The 16510-nt window shown below is 35.3% G+C and overlaps 2 protein-coding genes across 5 annotated transcripts in view; one reads left to right on the top strand and one right to left on the bottom strand.

Annotated features, from left to right (window-relative positions):
* Window positions 1–4196, top strand: part of LOC139747117 (metalloreductase STEAP4-like) — a 76958-nt gene extending 72762 nt beyond the window's left edge. For both annotated transcript variants that reach the window (XM_071659017.1, XM_071659019.1), the window contains exons 10-11: window positions 200–408; window positions 547–4196. In XM_071659017.1, coding sequence (XP_071515118.1) covers window positions 200–408; window positions 547–687 — 350 coding nt within the window. In that variant the 3' untranslated portion in view covers window positions 688–4196. The remainder of the gene's footprint in view (window positions 1–199; window positions 409–546) is intronic.
* Window positions 3626–16510, bottom strand: part of eIF2beta (eukaryotic translation initiation factor 2 subunit beta) — a 31292-nt gene continuing 18407 nt past the window's right edge. Inside the window, exons 4-10 of one of the 3 annotated variants that reach the window (XM_071659020.1) lie at window positions 14830–14877; window positions 7327–7356; window positions 6902–7041; window positions 6611–6740; window positions 5992–6055; window positions 4937–5075; window positions 4498–4683 (exon numbers count right to left, since the gene is read on the bottom strand). In XM_071659020.1, the coding sequence (XP_071515121.1) occupies window positions 4633–4683; window positions 4937–5075; window positions 5992–6055; window positions 6611–6740; window positions 6902–7041; window positions 7327–7356; window positions 14830–14877 (602 nt within the window). In that variant the 3' untranslated portion in view covers window positions 4498–4632. Of the gene's footprint in view, window positions 4684–4936; window positions 5076–5991; window positions 6056–6610; window positions 6741–6901; window positions 7042–7326; window positions 7357–14829; window positions 14878–16510 lie in introns of all 3 variants that reach the window. The other 2 variants (XM_071659021.1, XM_071659022.1) reach the window with 2 other exon arrangements.

Here is a 16510-nt window from a genome sequence, read left to right as displayed (position 1 = left end):
CAGTTAAAAATTTTGTAAATTATTTGAATTCAGAATTAAAGCTTCATATTACTATGTTCACTATGTTCATGTTGCATAATGTAGTACATGTAGTATGATAAACAAAGCTTATGTCCATTAATTGGGTTTATCTTGCCGAGTTGCAACCTGTTCTATTTTCTATTTCGCATACTAGCAGCTGTATTTAATTGTTTTTCAGGGGCTATATCTACGTGCCTCCTGGTTGTGTTAGGTGTTTCGTCTTTGCCCTCTGTCACAGCTACTTTGTCCTGGCGAGAATTTACCTTCATTCAAAGCAAACTTGGTTGGGTAGCATTAATTGCTGCTGCTTCTCATGATATCTTTCTTGCCTGGCATTACATGTTCCTCTACTGGGGATGCTTCAGAACTCTCCCAATTGGCCCACAGGTAAGTAACAAGCAGAAAGTAATTACAAAAGAGATCAACAAAATTAAATGAAAATTATATTGGAAATAAAACATTTACATTGAACAAATATTGTGCTTTTTGTTGTTTCTACATTTTATATTTGATATTTTATTTCAGTATGCACTGTATCCTCCATTCATAGCAGTAATAATGAAGATACCACTGTTGCTGCCTCCTGTTGACAATTACCTGCAGAAAATCCGAAGGGGATATGAACGCAATAGCCAGTATGAAATAAGAGGATCAGAAGGTGTTTAACACTAATTATCATTCGTATTTATCATATGCTTAATGCACGTATAATAAGAGACTTCTATTTTAAGATGTTTCAGTGAGCCGGAAATGATTGTAAAACCTGTTTTTGTACTGTGATGTATGTTATGGCTTAATGATCAAACTTTTGAATTTGGAAAAAGATTAGCCTCATGGTAAAACCTGGGGCCTCTTGGCTTACCCAAATCACAGAAAAAACAAACAAAAAGGATTTTAATTGTTAACATCTACCATTGTTGTAAGTCTTCTTCCTGAGTACTTAATGTTTAATCTATGTATCAGTATATCTGATGCCTGTTCTCTCCTGGAACCACCTCAAGGGGTTGCCATGGCAATGTAGTCTCCATAACAAGGGAACTCCAGTGCTGCTCCTTATCCTTTATTGCTCACCCTTAACTGGCCACTAGCAGAGGGCAACTAGAGCACACGTTTGCTGAGGCTCCTACCTGATATTCTGACTGACTTCTACCTTATGCTTTTGCCTAATGTTTTTACCTAATGCTCCTGCTGAAATATTCCTAGCTACTACTACTGTCTACTGCTCCTACCATTTTGCCAAGAGGCAGGGCTAGCGCATGTTGCTCACTATAGGAAAATGTAGAGTTACGAAGAATAAGCTGTGTAAGTTAAGTGATGTGTATGATAATGAGAGATTGTATGTTTGTGAACAGAATGCCAATAGTCGATGTGTGGGTGAGGTAGAAAGAAAATATGGCAACATGGGTCAAGAGGAGTGCAACTTGTCACCCACAGAAGTGCTGGCTCACTATGCAGCTTCGCTATCCCTCCCATTACCTAGGCAGGTAGTGCTGGTAATAATACCTCCCTGGGTATTGGTAGCCTACCAACTTCTACGTACCATGGATTGAGCCACAGAGGTCAATAATCCAGGCTGCATAAATGCGCTATTTGAGAGGGGCATGAGGTAAGACTAGATGGAATGAAGGGGTGAATGATGAGAGATGTGGTATGGCAAAAGGGACCAAATTGTAGTGTGGATGAAACATACTTAAAGGTGGTTTGGGCTTGTGGAAAGGATGCAAAACTGTGAGTTTAGAAGGAGAGTTTATGATAGTACAATTAAAGGAGTTGGTGTGAGAGGATGACCACCTGTGATGTGGGGAAATAGTGTGGAAGAATACTAGAGGGAGAGAAATGGTGGAAGAATGCATAGAATAGTGTATGCGAGGGAGGCATGTAAGGACAGGGTTAAGTGGAGACTCCCTTGCCCTGCCAACACCCATTAACACACACACACCCACAAAATGGGAGCCCCTGGAGAGAACGGGCACCAGAGATACAGGTAGATAGATATATCTTATGCAATGGCTCCTGACCTGGTTCCCCTGCTTGTCATTAGGAATGGAGTCGATATACCCAATTAGCCTTGATGTTTAAGGGTACATGTTGTATAGTATTAGCCAGTTTGCACTTGATTTTTACATTATGCCGCAGCACATCAAAATTTGATTGCTGTGAATTATAATGTATGGTAAATTATTATTCTGATGCAGTTTTTTTTAGGTAGAACTTAGAATTATTAGTTTTCCAGACCTGTAAATTTTAAAAATTTTTACTTTTGAAATATCTGTATAATTGAAGTCAAAAATTAGTAAATTTTGCAAAATGGTGATTTTTATCAATGAAAATTTTTGTCATTTAAACAATGTGGTTGTGAAGTTCGTCTTTAATGACTTTGCCTTGAGTTGGCATACAAATGGGCATTTTACAATTGCTATTTGTAATCTTAAATAGTTAAACCAACCACTACAATTTTATGTATAGTTTGATTTTTTCACTGGAATTTTCATGTGTAATTCCAGCAGGTTAGATTTCAACGAAGAAAAGCAACACTTGTTTAAATGTCTGTTGAAATATTAAAATTTTAATTGATAAAAAAAAATACATGTACTTGTTACAAATTGATGAGCAAAAGTATGAACAATTGATTCTAGAACTACATTAAAACTGTATGTTAATATAATTTCTGAGGGGTTGATGTTTATGTACATAATTACAATTTATGCCTCGAGATTGTTGGAATACCTAGACTGGGTGGGGGGATTGCTTTTGGGGGCGTTTGTATTTATTGGACATGACACATGACTTGCAGGTGGCAGTAAGTAGGCAGCCAATGACCAAGGAGGTTTATTACTGGTATTATCCATCTAGTAGGTCGTAGTTGATAGGCAGCCTTTGATTTAGGAGGTATACTTCCCACGTATTCCCTGCATGTTGTGCATGTTGAAGGCGACTAAATGGGGGGGGGGGGGGTGAAAATTCTCCCCCTCCCCCACAGAGAAGGGGGCCAGGTGAGGATATTCCCTCAGAGGCGTAGTCCTCTGTTCTTACCGCTACCTTGCTAACGCGAGAAATGGCGAATAGTTTGAAAGAATTCATACCACCTGCTTGTGTATGGTGAGGGCACACTTACACAACTCACTCTTCCTAACTAGATTTTTGTAGAGAGTGATATTCACTAGCTGGCTTTTGGCAAAATGACAGCAGCAACAGATAGTATTTGGCATTAGGTAGTACAGGTCTAGACCAGCATGTTTTGAAATGTATTCAGGATTATTTTTTTTGCTAAAAATGAAAGCCAGAATAGTGAGAAAATTTTGTAAGGTGCCAGGAGTAATTTCAGCATCATGTGTAGAAAAAAAAGTAGCTCATATGGAAGCTTGTGTGAGATATTTAAATTGATAAAAAATTCCAATTATCAATGTCAACAGCAATGCCTGGAGGAATATTTCCAGATGTGCATTGTTCACTATGGAAGGTACTGGTAATTATTCTTCATTAAAATATGTTTTCAAGGCACAGCAATGTAAATTGAGATATATGCTTAAAAAGCTCCATCTAGAAAATATTCCTTCATTAGTTTGTTGACTATATAAATCAAAAAGTAAAAAAAGGTTAGAAATTGTCAAGCTTGTTAATTTATTCTACATAATGAACTCTAGTTAACATTAAGGTACAACAAGATACAATATCACTCTAGTATAAATGACAGTTATAGTTACAGTGAGGCTTTACATCTGGAATAATGTGAAAAGTCAAAGCCTAGGTAGGGTTATCAATATGAAGATTAGATGTGCTTAAAAACAAAACTCTTATGTATTGCAGTTCACAACAGAGCTTTAAATTTCAAATGCCTAAGCCTCAACAAAGACTGTAACATATTGCATATTCTGATGGCAGAGAATTGGATACAGCATTACTATATACTTGAAGGAATCTGTAGTGTAAATCATGCACAATGTTTCATATAGAAGCCATCAATCAGCAGTACAATATTACTTCAGATACAATACAATTGAGAATCTTGTTTCCTGTCAGAAAACTGCTGCATGTTTCCCTAAAAAAATTTTCCTAAATCATGAAAAAGGTCGAGATAAATATGTCTATACCTAAAAATGACCAAACAACAAATTCTTAAACAAATAACATCACTTTCTGCTTCATTAAAAAAAAAAAAAAAAAAAAAAAAAAAAGATGAATTTAAGTCCAAGTAAAAGACATACATAAATGAAAAAACTACATCCTGTGCTTCTTTTTTCATTACTTCACAGAAATATAAAGTCTATAAATGAATAGGGAACAAAAATTTTTAAAAACTATCCCTCTCCAGTATAATTCCAAAAACAAATATGAAAAGAAATTTGGTGATGTTAACAGGCTGAACTGAAAGCACCTAAACTTAATGCTTAAAATTACTAGAAAAGATTTTGGGTAAAATAAATCAAAGTGATACCAATATAAACTCAGCCTTACATAAATGAATCGAAATGAAATAATTTTGGGGATGGTTTAAACAATACTAGTAACTCCATAAACCCTGCATATACAATATCCATAATTTGTAAAAGGTTACAGTGAAATATATATATGTATATAAATAAAATATTAATACTAAATGTGTGCTGTTCCCTAATTTTTGCTTGCTCTGATAGCCTGTCTCTGCTGTTTGTTGGCCACAGCCTGAAAATAGATAGAAAACGTAATTAATATATGTACATTCCTAAGAAATATAACACAAATATCTAGAAAAAAAAATATACTTAAATCAAAGGGTATAGTTAAGGAAACTTTATGAAGAACATTTCTGTGAAAATTAATCATGGCTGCATTAAGAATTCAATATGTAAGGTCCACACACGTTCCTCAACACCCTTTGAGTTAATTGGATAAAATGCTTACAATCATGAAAGCACACATCACTTTCATATCCTACCTGGAAACCGGATTTGATGGGAGCGACAGAACATCGAGAATTACACTGTTCACACTGGAGAAAATAGAGACGTGCATCTTTCTGTAGGATCGTGTCCGGGGATCGGCAGGTATGGCACGTAACATATTCCTTGATGTATCTTTGAATATACAAGAGAACACTATTTCAGAACATGGCCAAGCAAATTGTGGTTACTCCATAATTACATTTTACATGTTGAAATATTCTTCAAAATACATTAAACTGACTACAGCCCGTTACAAACCTTGACCAGTTTTCTAGTTCTGGTGGGAATTCCTGTGATCTGGCAAAAACTAGTTACATTAATAAACAAACTTAATCTGGGTATCTATAGCCTTTCTTTTCCCTATATTTTTCTTAAAAGTCCATCAAGCATTACAGGGATCACAAACTCAAATAATATCTATCATTTTCCTCTTAAATGTAACATACCACACCTAGCTGGCCTAAACAGAAACTCTACCCGACAGTAATATTTTAGCAACCATCTGTGAATGCTAATAATATAACCCTGTCATTATTGTAATTACTCACCCTTTCCTACAATGTTACCTTCAACCCCTTATAAATTTAGCAAGCTGTCATCATTTGAGATGTGTCTTCCCATATACTTGCTATGAAACAAAATAGCCTCGAATAACAGACCATGATCATGCCCATGTATTGGAAACCTGCACCCATAACAAGGTTCTGAGGGTTTCCATATTATCTTTCCCTTCCATTTTCTCATGGGAAGTCTCACTAATCAAGTCAAAAGAATGGTTCTTAAATTCACTCTAATGTGCTTCTACCTAAGTTTGCAAGAGTATCATACCACACGACCTAACTCATTCTAACTGCATCTAAGTGATAAAATAAAACTAAGTACGCAACTCCACAGGAACGCTTTGAGCAACTAAAAATGAGTTTTGGACAAGCGAGATCATGTACCGAGATAACGACAGGCAACAGATATGAAATAATTATACTTCCCCATACAGACTAAACTGGTGTTTATCCTCTACACACAATGAACTACACATAATTCATGTTACCTCCTTAAAACATTTTCAATCTGTTTTTGTTGGAATCGTCCTTTGATGATAAGCTGATTGCTACCTGTAATAGAAACAAAGGATTAATACATTAATAATCAAAGTAATGCAATTAATAAATACATGAACTCCTCTATGGATCAAACAAATGAAAATATTACAAACACTCTATAGTGAATAACTTAATTCCTCATATTATCTTGCTGTCTTCTGCAACTCTTTCTTGTAAATCCTTTAGACCAATCAGTTACCCTTCAACCAACAATTCACTCATTATGAATGTAAAGGAAAAATTTGAATTTTCCTTATCTTCTCTGTAATATTCTTTTCAAGTTTCATTACTCCTCTTGTCTCTTGCTATACAAAACCTATTCCTTGCTTTCTTATACTTTTCAAATGCTATCTGGTTACTGTGCAACCTACTGGGTATGTCTCCGCCACATGTTCTTTGCCTTTTTAACATGTCCCCCCACCCAACTGAAAGGCATTCATAAAAAGGAATTCCTCAATTTGCATGACAGGAGCCCTGGCTCCTATAAAATATAGTGATTTTACAACAAATAACAATAATATCAACTAAAAACAATATTATTTAAACACAGAAGCTAATTAATCTCACCATCAATACTGCCAGATGTACCCAATTCAGCTAGAAGGAACTGCAGTACATGTTTGGGCATTCTATGGAGGAGTCGGCATATGTCGGCAAAGTTGGCAAAAGCAGTTTTCTTTGACCCAATCCTAACAACCTAGAAATAACCCAACAATTAGAAAAAATGAGTAATCAGTACTAATGCCATTTATCAAATGATCTTTCAAAGGAAACTATATACATCGCTGCAACGAGGCACAAGAAAACAGCTATAAAATGAAAAGTAACCCTAGAAAAATGTTTGAAAACAACACACACCTGAGGTGGCTTCATAACAAACTTTTTCTTTTCTCCTGTGGCCATCTCTGGGTTCTTCTCACGGAGCTGGTTGAATGCACGTTCCAGTAATTCATCATATGTGTAGTCACGCTCACTTCCTATCCATCCATCTCCAGACTCTGAGAGAGAGAATTAACTCATATATGACAACAATACGGAAAATGAAAAAGTATCTTCAAACATTACGTACTACTAAGGGACTAGTAATAAACAATCAGTCCAGATTAAAAATGCACTCTTTTGACGTACACACGGAGATTTTTTTTTTTTTTTTTTGTGGGTCCAATCAAGTGCTCCAAGGCTTACCAGATGATGTAAAAGCCATTGCATGGAGTCAATCTTAAGCAAAAGGGATCAATATAAAACATGTTACATGCACCTGTTACTAAATACTTAATACTTACCCCTTATTTCTTCACACATAACAGACTCCTCTGGGAGCATGTGTAAAACATTTATCTCTTATTAATAAGCAGCATGAAATATATCAAATCTCATCAAATTCCAACAACAGGAAAAAAATGAAGGAATGCAATAAACTTTTCTCTTGCTGGGTAAGGTATAATATATGAATTAAAGCTCCACACAAGGCACTTCATGAATCTTAAGTTCAAATCCTTAATCAAACAGTGTTAAAAATGACAAAATCTATATAATTTTATATCTAACTTTAAAAGTCTACACTAACATTTTACTTTGCATACTTATTCCTATTGCCAGCATGCTCATCACAGAGGCATTTTCTTATTTAAAAATATGAAAAAAATCCACCAACTAAAAAAAAGTGGAGGGAGGGGAGAGGAATTCTTCTGAAATCTAGGCTGAAAATATCTTTTCAGTTTCATCTTGCAGAAGGAGGCCCATGGATGGGCTTCATTCTGATGACTACCTAAACCCATTATAATTTCATGATTAATGTCACAAAATTCTTGCAATGTCATGTGGTATGTTCTACATAACTTCTATACGTACTAAAATCATCAAAGCTATTTACTGGCATTACTTTTCATCCTGACATTGTACAAAACCTTAAGTAGATACTTGAAATATTAAAAATCCTTTACCAATGTACATTACTAATGCACTGTCTAAACTGCACAGAAGCTTTTTCCTACTCCTCAAATAGAAAATACAATACCCTATTTCCAACAGCTCATATATAAGATATAATAAAGATCCAGAAACATCAGGAAAGGATGATGGGAACTCCCTCTTAGAGGTTAAAAAAGAAATCATAATACGACCATGGTAAAGTGGGAAGCCCAAGCTGTACTTGAAACTCAATAACTGATCTGGTGGAAAATTCATATTCTGTAACCTTACACAAGGAAATTCTTTTGACAGTCGAAAAATAATTCCTGTAATACAAAACGTCAACCACCCATCAACCTTAGACTAAATGGATGATAATGGTATGCATGGCCTCAGAAATGGATGATGTGCCATTACTTTTCTAAAACATGTCTTGAGTGGAAGTAGTATGTACTTTATGAAGTGGTAATTTAGACGTGTGTCACACAAAGCTTAAAAGTTACAAAATGTTTTATTAGCAAGGTAAAGGTAAATGTAGACTTGATGGAATGTTGTGGTTAGTATGCATGAGAAGGAGTTGTACTCTAATAAAAGATGACATATGAAAAGGTAACAGACTGCGAATAATAAAAACTAGGCCATTAGTTAATACAGCTTACGATAGATAATTGAACAAAGATCTACAGGCTGTTTTAACATCATGCACTGACACAGAAGAGGTCAAAGATGCATTGTGAAGGGACAAAAAGAGAAGTTAAATCTAGGGTAGAAGCTTAGTGTGTGTGAATGAGGGAGTGAAATAGAGTCTAAAGCACAATAACACCCATGAAAGGATACATGAATATATATATGCCAACTGCTCACTTAAGCTATTTCTGTGCGGAGGAAGTGATTTAAAAACACAACAATAAACAATGGGGTATCATCACTCTGGAACACGTGTCAAAGTGTGATAAAACTAATATGAAATTCAACATAGTATGCTTATAATAACATAACTAGGAAACTGGCCTATATGAAAGCGCTTTGTAATTATGTGAAGGAGGTGAAGCAACAAACTACAATAAAATCTCATAATCAAGGACTGAGGGTTCACTCCTTCTGAAATAATTGCATTAAGGTTAAGTTCTCCACATAATCAGTACAAGAATAAATACATTATCATTAAAAAGCTTGTGATTTTCTATTCTACACTACTTATGCATTTCCAAGGAAGGTGCAATAAATATTAAAAATAATATATCAGTAGTGTAGAGTGAAATATCATGAAAACAAATGTACTGGTATGTACATGGTGATGGAGCCCATGTGCACTACACAAATGTAAATCTCAAAAGCTTTCTTACAATAAAGCTATATATATATATATATATATATATATATATATATATATATATATATATATATATATATATATATATATATATATACACACACTACTGTAAAAATATATGAACACTGTACATGCGCTTTTCACTATACTCTAATCATTTTCCAAATTGACATGCTACAGTACATATGCTCTAATCTTCTCGTCCCTGATTATTCATTTAAAAACGATCCAAAGATACCAGACAAAGCTATAAGGTTGAACAGCTTCCCAAAAGTTTCAACATTCCTGAGTAGGAGAAATTTCTACATGAGGTTCAAAATCTTCCAATTTTCAAAAGTTTCCATGTAGTACCACATATTGCAGGGCATAAGGTTTTGTCAGAAGATCTCAGAACATAATCAGATTACAAAAATAGTAAAAACCATAAATGAAGTCAAGAGCAAAGCTGTGCCTGCACTCACTGTGTAAAAATAACTAACATGCCTCTGAGCATCTCCCAGGGGCAACATGCATCCACCATGCAGCCTGGGGCATGGTTCCTATAAGCAGTCTGGCTTGCATTCAAATTTGGACCAACTTGGACTACTGTATGATAACTCGGACTCTAGTCCAAGTTAGCACACAACAGTAAGAGGCAAATAAGACACCCTAATTACTTGATTTCCTGCGTTCTCGAAATTCAAGTGAAGTTCAAATGACCGACGTAGTCCAAGTATTAACACACAAGAAAAATGGCAACAGTACATGAGTTTTGTGTACACAGAATCACAAAAGAAATAAACAGAAAAACTGCAGGTGCTCTTATTCATGGTAACACTAGAATGTGAATAATTTAAAGTGAATCAGGCTTTCAGCCAGCCACCTACATGTCCACCCATGAGGATGGGCATTTGCTGTTTTGACGGGCAAATATTTTCCTAGCCCTTCAAAAGCATTGGTGCATATGAAGTATTCTTCTATTGCATATTCTCACAAACTATATAAAAAAAATGCTCTTGGCTGTAGTAAATCTTTTAAAAAGTTCTCTCTCAAATTGGAGTGACACACCTCCTAATACCAACAACAACACTTGTTACTTTATCATTTCAATTCATTCATCTTTGTAGGAAATATGAATCATCATTTATCAAATAAAAGTTGTACAGGTACAATAAAAACTAATGATCATATAAGTATTTTGGATAGAGAATATCATCTTAGATCCGTTGATCACCACAACTCTATATCCCTTCTAAAGGCATGAATATCAAGGTAGCATTGGTTAAGTAGCTCATGCAAGTTTGTGATTTGGCTACAAAATTCATGGCAAACTGGTTTTAATTTTAAAAAATCAAATGAAAATATAAGATCTATAATACACAGCAACTGGACCACTAAGTGCAAGAGTATTCTATAGGTACTAGTAAAGAGATAATATCATGGATTTAGGTGATGAGTTAAATATCTTTCTGAATTTGGAATTACGATTTATATTTTGGGGAACTAAAAGGGGTTTTGCAAAATCAAATCTGAGTGTATGATCCTTAGTAAACCCAGTAGTATGTACCCAGTGCAGGTTAGCCTGCATATGAAATGGATGAAGAGGGTGTAGACTGGAATCTTATGCATTTCTTAGCATCTTTGAAGTCTTTTGTGCGACACCCCAAATGCAACAGGGGATCCACAAACTAACCTTTGGCAATTTTCAATTCATTACAGGTTAAGGGTATGCTAATTTCTATTGGTAGTTCTACTGATTCATACCCTGATGTGAGCAAAACCAATGAAAATGATCTTTCCCATCCCATGCTAAACTACCCTTATCTACTTACACACAACTCATGATTGAAACATTATAACCTCATGCTCCTTCACTATGTCTGCCTAAGTTATTTCCCTGTGTTCTCTTTACCAAAATATATACTCTTGGCTTTGTCAGTTAAATAACAGCTTTGACATCCTCTTCAAGGCTGAGCTGTCAGCTCTTAAGATTTCAAACAGATCTGGATAAAACAAAGGATAAATACTTCTCACATCAAAATAAGATTTACCAATAAGATCAAATATGTCACGCAAAAACTACTGTGTCTGTTTACACTCTCTCATTCTGTCTCAAGCACTTATGAATTTCAAAACCCTATCCACACAGATATACTGCAAATATGGCAAATTTCCTTTCATGTACACTGACTGTGAAAAAGTTATGTGGAGTGCTCAAGTCATTGGACAGGCGAATGCATGAAAGTCTTTCAGAATGGTATATCATGTGTGGCAGATGACTGTCTGGTGAAAAATGACTGGGGATCAAATGCAATGGAAGTACATTCTGCATGAAAGCAGTAAGAATGGAAAACTTGGTCTCGACTGAAGAATTGCTATATAAGGTGGAAAAGACAGAAGAGTTTTCTTTTATATAAGTGTGGAAGTTCGTTTCACTGTGATGCACTAGACATGAGTTGATTTTGATCTTAGAGAGAGAGAGAAAGAGGGGATGAAACTGCAGTGACATTGTACACCTGATCTGCCCTACTGAAGTGCGAACTGAGTGATGATGGTCACGACAGGCAGTCATCCTCTACACCAACTACAATTTTTTCTAATACTTAATTGCTTTCCTCTTTCTAGCAAGGTAACTGCAAGAACAAATGAACAATGGCCTCATTTATACACATCCAATCTGTAGATGTCATGCACAAAGTAAAAAACACCTACAGACTACTCCGATATATTTTCAAAATTTTGCATGCTCTGGTTCTGAGCACTGACAGCAATTCAACCCCAATATATCATAATGATCCAATTCCTTCTATTCAATCAACGCTTCTCATACTCCTGAGTATTTAGGCTCTAATGCTCCAAAGCAACCTTCCTCTTCTTATGCCTAAACCATTTCAGAACATCCTGGTCAGCCCTCTCAATCAAACCCCTTATCTCATTACATCAAGCAGCCTTCAACAAACTTCCTTCTTAACAACAACAACAACAAAAAAATACCTGTATGTATAAACTAAATACGACAATACCAATGAGCAGACAACTACATCTGGAAATGTACATGAAAACTTAACATTCTGGTTTTGAATCATTATAAAATCATAAGGAAGAAGGGGGTAATCAAGAATCAGTAAAGAGAAGGAAGAGGTTAAGAAGATTTTGAGCAAGACAAACAAATAAGATAACACACTTGGTTTCATTTATCAAATGTCAAAGAACAGCCATTAAAGCAGGTGAGGAAAGAATCTCAGGACTAGATTTTGATCCATTAAGTTTTTCTCGTGTACTGTATCACAAACAGCAACCACATCAATTCCTGACACCTCACCCACTGATTAGAATAATGTTCTAAACCAAAAGTAATCATGAGCATTCAGAAAACAGCTAAGAAATTCATGTTTCAGTTATTTTCTTCTATATCATCATATCATGCTTCAGATCCAAACCAACCATGAGAAATATACTGAAAAAATATATGAAAAATACAATTTGCTGTATCTTTCCACAAGGGGCTGAGGTAGGAATCCCCTATCTGTGGATAATGTATACGTAGATGCACAATTGAAGCCCTATTTCGTGCTCATATACCCTCATGGTGATAAAGAAAGAATGGTAAAAACATTATTAGTTACTGTCTGACACAAGATGGCCCATCGAAGTCTCTTTACCTATGTATTTAGAGCAAATATATTCTATTAGTTACAATCAAATAGCTAGTTATCTATCAAAGACACTGGTTACTTATGGATAAGCACCCCAACTGTTGCCACAAGTGGAAGAGGTTTGAATCTTCTCTATGAAGGGTAATTCTCTATGGAAGTGCAAGAATTCTACTTAAAATCATCCTAGGACCAGTTTCCATGAAACAGTCCTGGTGATACCCAAGACCTATTTTGGTGTAAAGCACTAATGCATTAAAAAAAAAATTAGCATTTCAACAAATAACTATTGATTTTATAAAGATCTTAAAAGGCCTCCACTTTCCTGAGCTTTCTAGCATATTTCACTAGGACTATCTGAGGGACAAGTCCTACCACAAATGCAGTGTTACTAGTGATGTAATGAAGATCAACATATGCAGATACAGGATGAATTTCAGGGAAGTCTATTGTCTGAATGGAAAAAAAAAATTATATTTCAATGTGGCCTACATATACTTGTGGAATTACTTAGACATTCCACTAAATAATATGAGGTGCTGGTGAACACCTGCGCAGCTGCGTATCACCTAAGCAAAACAGTCATGTGAACAAAAGAAACTGCACTTTCAAGAGCCACACCTTAATCAAAATACAACTAGAAAATGAGGTTCATATGTATGCTCTTTCTTTTCCGAGTACACATACTGAGCTATATAAATTAGCAACCTTCTTTGTGACAAGAATTATTCAAAACTTTGCCTAAGATGGCAATGAGAATACTCATACTCAAGCTGAAAAAAATTGGCAAAGGCAGAATGAGTTAATGAAGTCCAGTCAAACCTAATGTAAGTTAATTCCTTAATTTTAAAACTCGTACAGTCTAAAAAAAATAAAAAAAGAATTCATTCATACACATTAACACATTATTACTAATGCAATCTACTTGCATAATATCACCACCCCACAACTTTATCTTCTGCTTCTTCCCCATTCCACTTACTGTTAAAAACGTTTCTAAAATACAACTCATCCTCATAAATTAATATTTCATATCTTTAAACTTTCTTTCTAATCATCTATGCTACCATTCACCACATTTTCCCATCTCTTACAAGACTAAAAATCCACATTCATATACTGCAAAGTTTAAAAATTAGCACTGCCTAAATGATCATCATCTGGCATGTTTACACATGGACACAAAATGATGAAATATTCCAGAAAATAATTTTGGAAAAATATCACATATATTAAGATTTTCTCTTAGTTTTCAGAGTCATTTGCATTATAAGATGCAGAGCAAATTGCTTATTTTGTGCCATTTTCTATCAGCCCTGAGATTAATACAATTTACCCTAACTGTATCAAAATTGTGAGTATGAATTTCTTTATACCTTATATTTGAAGTTAAGATAACAAAGCATTTCAAAATATCAGTTCACAGCCATTATAAATGGGCTTCCATGAGATGGATGACCAAAAGCTTGTACTGGATCCAATAGGATATCCAGGTTAAGATTTCTATGGAGCTGCTAGTGGTTACCATCAAGGTACTTAGGTGCTGGCAATGCTTTTAACCCAGGAAAAAAATTGTGGATCTTCTGATAGGATCCACAGACACTAAACAAAATTTTTGGGAAAAAAAATAAGCAGCCCCATGGGCCTCCACCTTCCTGCAACTTGCATGCAAAACTGTATGCTGACAAGGTGATGCCCTATTCTTCTGGAATGTATAAGGAGTGACTGATTTAAAATCAGGAATGTGGAAAGACCACCAAAATGGACCATGCTGCTGATGAAAAAGGACTGGAATCAGCAAAAGAATATCATAAATTTGATACAAAGAAAATGCCACTAAACCAGAAGAATGCACCCCTGCCAATGTAGAGGCTGCTGGACATGCTTGTGGGTTTCAATTAGTTCCTCACCCTCCATATTTACCAGTCCTGGCTCCCGACTTCCATCGGTTTCCAAATCTGAAAGAACATCTTTATGGAACAAGATTTAGGGTTGCATGTGCACTATGACAATTCACAAGCAGCTAGATGTCCAAGCTTCAGACATGTAAGGGCCCCTAAGCACTGCAGGACCATGTGAAATCAGCTTACTGGGTAACTATGATAAAGTAAAATAAGAAAAACACTTGCTCTTTTTTTAATAGGTTAAATAGAAAGAATCCCTTATGAATAGCATCTCGTTTACATGAAACCGCACGTTAAAGTTACTCTCATATATCAATTAATAACTATCTTAATTTAACTACAAAGTATTTAACTTCAAGAAATTAATATTTCAGTTCAATCTACGATGACTATCTATAAGAATCATGCAAAGAATTAAAAGAGTTCAAGCATTAAGAAGAAAAAGGAGTTTACTCATTAATCATTTTCACATAAACCATGACTGACCTGGATATGTGCTCTACTAAGGGCTGCTTGCTGTAATGTGTATTAAGTCTGGTCAAGGTGTTTTGCTTTTGTTTTAATCTTTGTAACGGGAAAAATCTTCCTCCCTCCAATTCAATTCACCACCTTAAATTCATCAAAGGAATACACGAATAGCTGGACATTTCTTCTCAAGGTGAAGACTTTCTATTACATAATGTAAAAATCACACGTCCATAAGTTAAAAGTGAAGCTGACACGACAACACAAAAGGGAACATTATCTCCAGCAGAAAAATAATGAATGATTCGTCATCACTATTCTTTACCCTGTAACTCTAGCTGGCTTTGTTTGTCATATTCATCAAAATATAGCAACAAGCTACACCTACATCCAATGACTGTTCCCACAGTGTTAGTTTTAGAATTTTTCAATCCGGGAACAAAGCCTCAGGTGATCATACAAATCTTTAGGTTTATATATGTATACCCGCTATGCTCTCCCATTTCACTTCATAGGAAGACAATCAATCCAAAATGAATGTTGCATTACTGGTGCCAAGGTTGTGTACCCATGTTAGTCTTCATACATATCTTCTGTTAGTGTAATTTTCTTTTACATATCTAATCTTACAATATGAATGGAAGCACATCTTATAATCTACATGATGCTGGCAGGCCATTCATGAGACATGGAATTAGGAAGATCATGTTCTATCTTCTAAACTCACACCTAAGTTGAGTAAGCTTTAGTCTGCAGCATACACTTAAACCACAGCTAAAGCAGGGAATAGCGATGCTGTTTTCCTGTGGGGCAGGGTAGTGACAGAATGTATGTATGTAATGTTTGCGTATGTGTATGTATACTATGTATATGATGATATGTATATGTGCGTATGTAAGCGTTTATATATATATATATATATTTTTTTTTTTCAAACTATTCGCCATTTCCCGCATTAGCGAGGTAGCGTTAAGAACAGAGGACTGGGCCTTTTGCGTAATATCCTCACCTGGCCCCCTCTGTTCCTTCTTTTGGAAAATTAAAAAAAAACGAGAGGGGAGGATTTCCAGCCCCCCGCTCCCTCCCCTTTTAGTCGCCTTCTACGACACGCAGGGAATACGTGGGAAGTATTCTTAATCCCCTATCCCTGGGGATAGGGGATATATATATATATATATATATATATATATATATATATATATATATATATATATATATATAT

The sequence above is a fragment of the Panulirus ornatus genome, chromosome 67 (genome assembly GCF_036320965.1).
Source record: "Panulirus ornatus isolate Po-2019 chromosome 67, ASM3632096v1, whole genome shotgun sequence".
Lineage (NCBI taxonomy): Eukaryota > Metazoa > Arthropoda > Malacostraca > Decapoda > Palinuridae > Panulirus > Panulirus ornatus.
Note: the sequence above shows the minus strand (reverse complement) of the source record. Positions and strands in the feature narration are given on the sequence as shown.